Source organism: Pieris napi, chromosome 6, assembly GCF_905475465.1.
Source record: "Pieris napi chromosome 6, ilPieNapi1.2, whole genome shotgun sequence".
Classification (NCBI taxonomy): domain Eukaryota; kingdom Metazoa; phylum Arthropoda; class Insecta; order Lepidoptera; family Pieridae; genus Pieris; species Pieris napi.
The window spans coordinates 2,552,694-2,565,807 of NC_062239.1; the positions used below are offsets into that span (position 1 = coordinate 2,552,694).

At 31.4% G+C, this 13,114-nt stretch overlaps 1 protein-coding gene across 1 annotated transcript in view; it reads right to left on the bottom strand.

Annotated features, from left to right (window-relative positions):
• Nucleotides 1-13,114, bottom strand: part of LOC125050126 (probable phospholipid-transporting ATPase IM) — a 38,508-nt gene that overhangs the window by 12,875 nt on the left and 12,519 nt on the right. Inside the window, 5 exon segments of the mRNA XM_047649741.1 lie at nucleotides 1,134-1,242; nucleotides 2,476-2,694; nucleotides 3,591-3,790; nucleotides 7,433-7,563; nucleotides 9,064-9,269. Of these exon segments, the coding sequence (XP_047505697.1) occupies nucleotides 1,134-1,242; nucleotides 2,476-2,694; nucleotides 3,591-3,790; nucleotides 7,433-7,563; nucleotides 9,064-9,269 (865 nt within the window).

The following is a 13,114-nucleotide window of genomic DNA, read 5'->3' on the forward strand; positions in this document are numbered from 1 at the left end:
AGAAACCTTCAGTCTAAAATCTAATTTAGATCTTTCATTTCCATTAAAATTGTAATATTATTAGAATCATACGAATGCTATTCTCGTATATGGCTTACCACAATATTAGTCTGAGCGAGAGCTATTTTCCTGTTGTAATCATTACAAATTATAGTAATACATTTTTACATTATACAAATGGCGATTGTATTGAAACAAAAGAGTTGTCGGCTTCATGAAATACTACTAATAAGAACAAACATTAGGAGGCTTTTTCATAAAAACTTTATCTCTCTTACATACACCATTTTAACAAAAGTCCATTATTGAACTGAATATTAAAAGCCAGCCAATCACGTGAGTGAAGTCGATCAGGCATAACGTCTGAAAATTTCGCTGCCTGAATGCATTAAAAATAATAATTTGAGAACGGTATCATATATTACGCCCGTCTTATACACTAGAGACAACCAGGGAATGTCGTTAGTTGCAGATCAGCTGGGTTTCATGGTACAAAATAAAATGAACTTAGCAGGTAAGCTATATAAGCTTGTTGTCTTTTTTCATCATAGTATAATTTGGGCTCGAGAGAAAGAGACAAATTAGTATAATAGAATTTTTTTACGAAAAAGGAAGTTCTTAAGCAAAAATCTTAATGTCAAAAAATAAAATGTCAAAATCATCGGTTTTAAAAGTCACAACTCCACCCCTCTTTTACGAGTTGGTACACAATTAATATTATCCAATCCCCCCAACCATAAGAATGTCATTGTAGTAAAACTTACAATTAATTAACTTTAATGGATTAGTCTTTGGCCCAATTTTCGCAAAAGCTTACGTTACTTTAACACAGTTCCGCGAACAACGAATCACAATTAATCATTCCTGTGAGGGAATTAATTACTTTGGTAAACTAAATATTACGAATAAAATATACTTTGTATTAAAACTCAAACATACATAAGATTATAGTTATTTTTAGTTTAACTGTTTTTTACAAAAGTGAGGTTTTCATAAATACATTTTAAAAAGTAATATGGAATCGTTAATTGCGAGGTTTTTTATTAAATGTATCGAATGTTTAACTATTATCACCGCAGTTTAAAATTCTACATATTTAACCATTAAAATGTTGTTTTTATAGGCTCGCTTACCCAGTTCTTCGTTTAATGTAGTGGTCCGGGCCTTCGCCGCAGTCCCAGTCTTTTCATAATACATCTTCTCATCCCAATTAATTAGAAAACTTTGCGCAAATCTTATCACCTGAAAATCATATTAAATAAAAATTACTAAACTTAAGTTAAATATACTGTTTTGAGGTTGTAAAATATGTCGGTAATATTGTATCATTTATATTAGTAACTTTGTTACGGTAGCGCTGGGAACCATGATACAGGTTTATTTTAAAATATTTAGAATTTTAATGCTTTTTAATTATAAGCGACCTATTTTACGTTAAATGTGAAATTCTCATTAACCGACGATAACTCATGAATATATCTTAATTGAAATATCTTCAGACATACATAAGCGTTTTCGTAATAAAAATCTAAAACAATAAACTCAAAGCTAATTCAAATAACTGTCTAAGCTAGTGTTTCCCAACCTTTTTCGTCCCATGCCCCAACATAGCCTTTCTAAAATTCTTATGTAACATACATAATTTTTATATTAAAAACGTTCACTTACTTAAATTATAGGTTTTAGGAAGAAATTACCAGGAAATTGTTAACGAAACACAGTAAGTAAAATTTCAAAACATGATGAAAAACTGAAATACAAATTCCACATACTTTTAATAAATTTTCGAATAGCCTCCCTTAACAATTAAAAGGTGGGGCGTGGGCCCTTTTACTACCAAGTATTTTAATTCCCAGATTATATTTTGAGATACGTATTAGAATGAAACCTAACAGCTTCAACCATACAAATATAAACATGTGGAAAGAACTAAATCTGTATATTGCCCTACATATCTTCTAACATTAACCTTTTAGCTTTTCTAAGCCAAAATATTTATTCCTTGCTGAACCCGGACTAATATTCTAAAATTTTAAAATACAGCAAATTATCACGAGTCTAAAACTAGCTATAACATTTTCGTATGAATCAAGGTCTTACAGACGTTCTACTTTATTGGCAATTTATTTACCAAGGTCAGTTATTAAAATAAGATAGAACCAGCTTATTACATCCGTATAAATAACATCATTAAAGAATAATTTCCTCTTGTTTTTATTTATTATTTGAGACGTCGATTTTTATTGCGTATTTATGATTGTTTTATATAATCGTAAAGATGCTATACCAAGGCGACAAGTTGAGACAAATTTATTTTAAATTTAAATAATTAGAAAAACAAGATGGCAATGTCAGCATCCATCGGCGGCAATATCACTTAAGAGCCTCCTATCCGTTTGCCCCTTGTTATATATTTATTACATATGTATTTATTTTTACCTACTAAACAAGAAATATATTAATAATTCCACATACCTCAACAGAGACATAAAGCGATATGGGCACCACGGTATTCATTACAATGGCATACGAGAAGAAAACTAATATCGCTATAACGGCTGCGCCGGAGGCTGGCTCGGCTGGTACGAGCGTATCCCACGGGAGGTACGCCTGGAAGTAGCGGCCCACCAACCACTCCCAAATCCCACATGCCACCGTGCAGAAAACGCACATTGACAGCAGGAACAAAACTATCTGTTGGGACATAATGTACATAAGTCAAGGTGCTGTAATAAGCAGTATAACAAAATATAGCGCGTTTCGTTTGTCTGTCAATAAGTCCATAGACAAGAGAGGACTCGTTTGACCAATCACATTTAAACGAAACATTGTCTATTGTTTAACATTCACAATCCTCGCAAGGTAACATTCTAGGTATAAAATGTTTCAAAGTCACTCAATAAAACATTGCTATAACTTTAGAGCTAAGCTAAAAAAAACTACTTTTTATATAACCATTATGTAAGTACATATTACGAAAACTGGACATTTCCTTTTTCGCACTAGCATTTGTTTTATTCGATGTCAAAAAAACCTCATCACACCAATTTCTCGTTAGAGCTATTTATTTATGAAAACAAACAACCATTTCATAGAACTTAAGGCAAAAACAAATGTGGAAATAATTTTATTTACATTTGCATAATCTGCGACTTCATTATCAAGGTTTCTATAGAATAATCTATATATTTTACAATACATTAAGCAGCTGGCGCGTATATTAAACGTATTATCACTTAGATAAGTGCATTAAATGTGCATTCGTAACGTTCGAAACACAAGTGATATACACATTTTGTATCGACTAGAAATAAATTAGGCAATTTTTAGACTAATAAACCATATATTAGAAGCTTCTTACTCATAAACTTGTCAAATAGCTTTACATTGTTACAGCTTTAGAGACCCAAGAGCTGTTGTTGATTTAGTAATAATTATTAATAATAATTAATAATCAAACAAATTGATTGACAAATGATCATGAAACAGATACAGAAATGTGAGGACCAGACCTAAAAAGGTTGTAGCGCCGCTGATTTATTTAATCGTTTAACGTCTAACTAAAAAACGAGATATAAAATTGCACTTACCCCTATAATAAGAAAATTAAGTAGCCTATCTATGCTGGTGCGTTTAAATTTGGTCTTCCCAGAGTTCTGCATCAGCTTAGTATCTTTACCAGCGAAAACAACAACACCGTAGCACCACGACGTGTTACGCAACACGCAGCCACGCAACAGTATTTTGTCGTTGTCCAACGAGAAATGTTGATCGCGCCAACTTAATGTGCCTGAAAAAATAAACTGACTTTAAAACCCCCCCAATAATCCAAAAACTAACAATAACATTTAGTATAGAAAACTAGATTACTACTAGATTTTATAATCTGTATTTTCGATAATACCTTGTTTCGCCCTTAATTTTTATTTATCCCAGCTTATATCATTTATAAAGCAGTCAGATTTATTTAAATTTAGAATCAAAATAAACTAAACACCATTTTGACTAACTGTGCCACCACATTTCATCCCTAACGAACTACATCCTTGTCAGCCTATTCCCTATCGGGAAATGAGACGCCTTCCAGCAACGCAGTTGTCTATATTAGCGCAGTGTAAAGCAAAAATTATTAATAAAAAGTTTTCGTCTCTACGTAACCTACCAAGAAAAAACCGTGCCCTTGTGAACCCTCTGGCAATGTGAGTGTCTATGTGTGTGTGGATTATTTATAATTAAAGGCTGCCATAGTTACCAATATTTACACAATAATTAAACACGGCTCTATTAAAGTCTGACTTTTATAATAGGGCTTGTCTCATCATAAAATATAATTACAGGTTTAGAGAATTATTATTTTTAATTACACTATTGAAAATTTATTCTAACAGACATTTCTGTGCCTTCTAAAACAATTTCCAATCCAGTTCATCAAACCCAGGACCATTATTTTAGCCGGTTGAAGATTAAGATTTCCTTTACCTAATCTACCAGTCTTCCTTTATAAATATAGATTTATTATTATTCTTTGAAAATGTCTGCTAATGTCAAGCGTTGGAAATTTGTTGAATTTATTTTAAATTTATTCCACTTAATACGATATTTCTAACTTTAGATAAAATAAAGTGTCATTTGACACGCAAACACTGAATGCAGTAATAATTTCCTATTACACTTTTATATAATTAATTGAAATCGCACAATGGTATAATAAAACGACTTAAAAACAAAGGTAAAATATAAAATAAATATAATTATTTAATTACATATTTTTAGGAAACTACGTAATTATTATCTATTATTATTATTTGCGCCAATTGAAATAAATCTTAAAACCATGACAGTAATTTTTAGTATCTATATCACTATTTCACTTGAGGACAAATCGACAAACAAACTTGCATCATAATATTATAATAATACAGACTTCAAGAAAATCATCTAACTTTTTAATGGTTTAAATAAGTAGTATTTTTAACTGGCATTACTGGCTTACCAATTACATATATACAAAGGTTAATCCCTCGTCCATTACGATAATGAAGACCTCTAAAATCACCGTTCAAATGAAAAAGCTTTATGGCACATTATTATAATTAAAAGCTCAACATGCAACTTTAGAACCTTGAAATAATATTTTATCTATAAATTTATTTGTTTTAGTATAAATCTGTCTCATACATAGTACTTCTTTGACGACGGCTACTAAAAAGCATTAATTGTCTAGTAAATCTATAAGCTTTAAAGATGTTTTGGTTAAACGCTATTATTTGGAACCAAATACTGGAAGGCTTTAAGCTATATAACATAATAGGATCCTATTTCGTCGAGTGCTTTGTAAACGGTGAATATTAGGCAAAAATCATGTTGAATTTAATCAAATTTGTTCTATTTTTTACGTATGATACCTATTGTTATATATCATGTATATATATTATTATGTATACAATATATTATATATATTCACTCATATATTAACCGTTATCACGAAAATTAAAGCTTGTTCGAATTAAAGTTTTCGTGAGCCACAGAGGTAGTTTTATGTTCATAATCCGTTATAATTTATGACTACGTGCCTATCAATGCACACATTGTACGTTTGCGCACAAGCATCTAATTTCATACTTTATATACAATGGCTTCCTTTGATGTATGCTACGTCAAATAAAGGTGTCCACTTAAAGTATAAATAATCTAAAGACCGTACTTTGTTATTTTAATCGTAACATTGTTTCAACATCTTGCCTCGTACGTTATTGAATTTTTATTTAGCCTGCATTTATTTCTCTGTAGGCATGTATTTATTGCGCACATAGCAACTAAAGCCAGTGGTGATGCTAAGGTTTGAAGGCTCGACCTTAGGGTTCTCAAAATACGAAGTAACTAATTAGACTTACATTTGTCTATTGTTCGCGAAAACTGTACTTTATTCCTTCCATATATTTTCTGCTAACATTGGTTAATCATCAATACATTTGAATAATGAATAATCACATTCACCCCACCAATTGTCTATAAGTCATTGTACCATTACGAAATGCACACTGCACTTGCGTTGCGACATAATTGCATCTATTGTGCACTCATTATTTAAACTACTGCCTGTTGTAGAGGACTATATCCTCTGAATTTATTTTTTTAGCAAGCTGCTAAGTTTTAGGCATAAGAAACGCAACGCATTTTCTATATACACTAAATGATCAAAGATTTCTACGATTTCGTGGGTCCATCCTGGTCGAGTAAAATTTCAATCATCTGATCCAATTTCTTCCGCCTATTATATTAATGATATCTTAAATTTCAATCTTAGTCTTTAATATTATTATTTTTTCTAATATTCCCTATATAACAGAAAATGTAGGTAATAGAGAATATTACGTTAATTATTATACTTTATACGATCGGCTACCTCCCTAAAATCTTTTAAAACATTTTCTTTCTACATAAACATTTCTTAATCATATAATATCCTGTTCTACGTGTGACTTTTGTAATTCTTTTGTATATTCGTACTTCTTATTCTTTTGTATTGCATCGCAATTCATGAATCCGTGAGACTAGCTTTATAGTTTTTAGTTTTTTTTATTATTATTTTAGATTAAGATTGGTGATTCTAAACTGTGTGATTCTGGACTTCTTACACTTTTCCCATCATATTTCTTTTTTTAGTCTTTTCCCTAACTAGAATTAACTGGAAGAGTTCGCTTGTTAGCGATAAGGCCGCCCCCGTTGCGTCCCTTATAATTTTTATGCAATATGTTAATTGTTTTTCTATAAATGTAACGAAGTGTAAATAAATAAAAGTAATAAATAAATATTACACTTGTAGTTTACTTTACATACAATTTAGTTGATTACCCTATTCAAACACAACCTTTAATACATACGAGTGAAAACATAGAAAGTTCAAAACAATTTTTAATTGAATTCCGAAAACAGAAACTATTAAAAATAACATATATGTTATATTTATGTATATGTCGTTATAACGAAACAGAAACATTTTCGCTACAACTGGTGCAACATATTATTTATATAAATATATATTTTTATAAAATATTATTTCAATGTAAAGTCGCTGGCTAGTTATAACAAACTCTAAAAATTAATAGAAACAATCTATTGTGGTATAAACAGGAAATTATTATCGCTAACACTTAGGATAATACTGAAAACAACTTTAAACTCGATTATATTTAAGAACAAGGAAAACCACTCATGATAACTGACAATATTACCCACCAACATACATAAATTACGCAAATAATAAACGTATTAATAATATATAAATTATATTAAGAGAATATCTGAAAAATTTCAATGGTAAAGCAAAGACCCTAATACAAATTGCGATAATAGGAAATAATAATTAAAGATTGCTAATAGCGATTATTGTAATAACTGATTTTTTAATCGAAGACTGAAAATGACTTACCTTCAAACTTATTAAGTAAATTGTTGGGCGTCTCGCAGACAATTTCGCCATCGAAGGCACCCAGTTGTGCGTCATCCTGCCCCATGGCAGCCGTCTCCAAAAGGCACTGACGACATTTCAAATTCGTCTCCCTAAAAATAAATAAGCTATTATATATTTCCATAGAATTGTTGAACTTTTGAATTATTTGTTAATTTCCATACTTGAATGATTGTCTACTTTAGTACACAATATTATATTCTAAATCAATTCGATTAATTTAATTTCACTTTATACTACATAGTTTAATGACCAAATATTATTTTATACTATAAAAATTGCTATGCTGTATAGCTATACAGCATTTCAATTGATAAGGTTATCAAATTGAAATCACATTTTCTTTGAGTCATAGAAAAAATAAACTGAGTTTCGTAGTAGGTACAATGAGCTATTATGTACGCGTCCTTGAAAAATAGGTTAAGAATGAAAAGGGCTGGAAAAAGACAACAATAACCAATGATCGTTTAGTTGGCAACTTGAGTTAATTTATGCTCTACTGCAAAATTAGGTTAGAATGGTTCACGATTTTCAATCTAGGACTTTTAGGATAATCTTAGACGTATAACAAAATACAATAACTAAACAGTGTTTTAATGCACAAATGCAATGAAGTTAAAATTTAAGCGTAAAAGCAACGCTTTTTCGTCAGGCTATCCCATCTACATAGGCCCTCTCTATTGTAATACTCAACCTAACCTAAAATGGCTTTGGTGCAATATAATCATTGAGGAATCACTCAATCTTCTGAATATAATTAGATAGATTCAGAAAGGCCTGCAGATGGTGAATAGAGAGAATAGATAGGAAGTAGGAATCGTGAAGCGAGTATGAACGAGGAACTGAAGAGCATACATGCTTGGAACAGCGCCGGTAATCCAGAATTTACAATCCGATCCCAATTCGATTTCTCCCAATTTTTCACGCACATTTTTCATGGACTTTCGATTTCTCCCAATATCTATAGCGATGATATCGGGTCGTAAGAAAATTACTTTACATTGAAATATCCCAAGCCAAGATATTTCGAAAAAAAAAACCACGAGATGAATATAATATTATTGTAAGAGAAAATGCTTCACATAAAATTTCATACAAATCAATAAGCTCGAATATATTAAAGCCTTTAACGGAAATCCTGTCCATTCAAAGACAACTTTTGACCAGCTGTTTCTTTTATTTTGACATCGCTTCTAGCCCATTGAAATTATGTACGTGTTTCGGAACAAGCTCAACGTCTAAACCCGATCTTAAGTACTTTAAAATATAAACTCAAATTATATAATGTACTGATAGTGTTAATATTAAGGAACTAGGCGATATTTAAATAGTAATCTCTAATCAATATAATAGTTGCGTTCGAAAACTTTTCGAAAAAAAAATTTATTGTTACGAAACGAAAAAAAATTTAGTAAGGAAATGAACTTTATATGTATGCATATTAAATTTGTTATATGATTAAATGTACCCAATTAAAAACCGTAAAAATAAAAACATATATAATTTATGAACACACATTATTAGGTGAGTAGGAGCTTTATAAAATATACAAAATAAAAACCAAAACCAAAACTCTAGAACTAGTTCCTTACCCATCCAGCTCAGCGGTCTCGATAAAGCAGAGGCCGTTGGGCTCCGAGCTGCTGAGGAGCAGGATATCCGCAGCAACGAACTGGTCGTTCTCCAGCCTGATGACGTCTCCCACTTGAACAGACGCCCACTTTTCCTCCACCAGTTTGCCATTGCGCAGTGTCTTCGCCCGCCGGTGATTCACTTGAGAATCGTTTTGATGTCTTTGCTGCAAAACAAAACATTTTATTTTAACGACTATAAAACATAAATAACAATAATTATACTATAGCCGTCTTTATTTATTTTTGTTGCATAACAATATACCATCAGAATGTTTGAATAAAGAATGCAACTTGCTATTATCGCTAATAAGCGTATTTTCCACGGTAAGGAAAAATAATAAAGAGACTATCGGACTGTGCAAGTATTGCGAAACACACATACATAAAACTGGCTAACCCGTCAGACGTTATCCTTTCTTTGCTATAAATATTGAATGGGACTTGGTATAATTAATAAAAAAATATATCATTCAAAAACTTGGTTTCGTTTTCGTCTTTAATCCTGTTAATCTATGACATGTATTTTAAACAACTGTCGGTTATGATTTTCTAATGTTCTTTTCACCTTAATACTATGTGTTTGCCTAGTAATGTGTGTGTAATGTGTATTGTGGTTCTTAAGCGTCCGTTTGTATTGGAATCCAGAAAAAAAACCGGGGCAACAAACCAGCCCTCAGAATTCTGTATTTGTTTCGTAGTAAATTTTTCTAATAGGCAAGTAAAGTGATCGGCCGTGCCTGACACGCCGTCGTGTGGGACTGAGGCAAGCCAGTTTTCTCACGATGTTTTCCTTCACCGCACAGCCGAGGTTCGAATCTACGATAAACGATTACAAGAGTCGCACGTTGAAGCTGAACCAAAAAACTGTTTTTGTACTTGTGTAAGTTCTATAAAAATATAGGCAATTAGATACGCTTCGATTTGATCGCATCTCTTCCGTGGTACATTAAATACTCATAGCCAAAGTTTATATTTAACCCTAAACACAGTGAGAAAGATAAAAAGAATGTAATATAGTCATTTTACAGAAATATTTGTATGTAAAAAGTCTTTGCTAGTTCAAGAAATGTTGCAATAATGAGTAATCTTAGAACTTAGAGGTTTTTACATAAATGGAATTTCTACTATCGGCATTATTACAGTGAGATTATAGCAATTATAAATCTCAATTGCCTCTAATTAATATACTTAAGTCTAGATATCGTTCTTATGATGATAATTATTATAATCTCTGGTTTGTGTTTTAAGGTGCCTTTAGTAAATGCAGACTATATAAATAAAGTATAGATTTTTCTTTATTTGTGTTTTATTCATGTAAGAATATCTAATAATAATGGCACACGTGTTAATACATTTTAGGGCTGTTTATGACCTCAGGTGTCTTTCTTAGAAATTTCGGCACCTCCATAGGTTAGTTATGTAAGCTGATTATAAAAACAAATATGTTGCGATATAAAGACTGAATTAATGTATGGGTTTTGTGTTAAACCAAACAAATTTAACTCATATTTACGTTATATGGAGTTTTTCGTTATATATAGTGTGCACTGTATATAGATATTAAGCAAATTTAAAAAAAAATCTCTTTGATGCGCTCTTCTCTTGAAGGACCCTAGTGGTGGTACGCGACAAAAACTGCCTTTAAAAACTCGAATTTCGTATCCTGTCCGATGTTGCAACTCAGCTGCAGGTATTAATCCGAACAACTCCTCTGAGCACTTTCCATGGTAAAGTGTATAGAAATTATCAAGAAATTTTTTGTCTATATACAAAAACTGAATACATAATATATTTAGTTCAAAAGCCTACATCGCTGAATTCGTAAATCTAAACCACAGCACAGTAAGAACCTTGATAGTATCCACAAATTAGTTGTTCATCAAAAAATCATTACTTCACAAGGTCGGAAACTTGACTTACACATAGGGGCATAATCGTTAAAGTTTGGCCTTTTAGGAAATTGTTTTCAGCATACATAAAATCCATGTGTGTGCTCACGGTGTACTTTTAATTGCTAAGACGCGAACGGAAATCGAACTTCAATCTAGTTTTAAGAGGTCAAACCGTCTCCTTATTCATTCTTTTGGGTCCATCTAGGTCTCCTCCAATTCGGCATTGCGTCTTTTGCATCGATTTACACGCGTCAGTCCAGCCCATCGGTGGGCGGCCAGGCAGTATACTGTTCTGCCGAGATTCAAGGAGCTTTCAGGTCCACCGCGCTATACCTCCAATTTAAGGCATTTAGTATAAAGGAATATTGTTTCCCGTTGTCCGTACGATTAGTAGCTTTAATATTTTTTCGGTAGGTACTACAAGACCAACCAAAATATTTATTTATATATTTATTACAGAAATACATATTTAAGAAATATTGTTATCTTATAAGATATATATAAAAGTATTCTTTTTAGTGCATTTTCAAATCAAAATTCTCGTGTCACAATGTTCGTTCCCGTACTTCTCCGAAACGGCATGACCGATTTCTATGAAATGTTTTATGCATATTCAGTTAGTCTGAGAATTGGACAACATCTATTTTTCATCCCCCTAAATTTTAGACAAAACTTTTGTTTTTTATTTTTTTATGATACAGCATACAAAAATCCCCTATTTTTTATTATTGTAGATAGTTATTTCTATTGAACTAAAAAAATGTTTCCTAGAAACATGGCATAACAACGTTTGCCGAGTCAGCTAGTTTTATTATAAGCAACGGATTGTAATGCATTACACATTCAATACACAGAAGAAAGGATATATATAGATGTATATTATAAAAAAAAGAAGTTACCCGCCACCAACACTACAATATTTAAAACTAAGCGATCAAATATGCGCAAATTTTCTGAGTTTCTATTTGACCACGCTCAAAGTAAGTCTTTTGGTTTTTTATAGAAGAACAGGGGCCAAACGAGCAGGAGGCTCATCTGTTATACCGCCCATGGACACTCAATGCAAGAGGGCTCGCGAGTACATTGCTGGATTTTTAAGAATTGGTACGCTCTTTTCTTGTTCGAATTTGTCGATATTTCAGTGTAAAACTTCAAACTTTTTGAATCGTAAACTATTCAATATATTCTTAAATATTATTTAATTTATATTCTCCTGCTTTTAATAATCTAAAAGGAATACAATAGACAATGACGATGACAAATCAAATTTTTCTATAGAACTGAACTACAGAGGTGATTAAAATTAAATGTTTCGTCACTTTACAACTATGTTATCAGTTTAATTACTCATATCCTCTGAGTACACTATCTTAGCTATATTGTAATACATCTGAAATGTTAGTTTTTGTTGCATAATTTTCATTGATAATAGATATTATGACCCTCTTCTTACATAAAAGCAAATAGTTTAAATTAATGTAATAATTACTAGCTACCCCCGAACTTCGTTTCGCGTTAATATGATTTTTAGTAGTAGGTACATACCAACAATCAACATATGGAACATTTTGCTATGCTACCCCTGATACTGTTCGTCTTACCGGAATAAAAACTGTTTTTATGTTTTTCAGTGCAATTTTTCTCTTCAAAAAACCTTCCACAGAGTTCAAGGAATAAATTTAAAAGAATACTCGAATTGGTCCAGTCGTCTTCAAGTTTTGAGCTAAGCAAAATATTTTGCGTGTCATTTTTATTTAATAGATAATTCAAGAAGCCGCAGATGGTTATATTACTTAGCCTATAAAAATTAAAATTAAAGTTATTTTTTAATTACCCTTACCCTAAGGGTACTAAGGGTACAATTATTGTATGAATCTACAACTAACATTGGTATATTTAACGCATTACATTAGCAATAAAAACTTTCGTCAATTAAATAATAATATTATATTATATTTCTTTTTATAAACATCATATCCGCGTCGCTAGAGTGAAAAAATATGAAGGACGCACCGGGGTCACATACCTAAATAAAAAACATAAATCAGTGGCGCTACGACCTCTTTAGGTTTTGGAACCTCTTCAGATTTCTGTATCTGTTTTATGATAATTTGTCA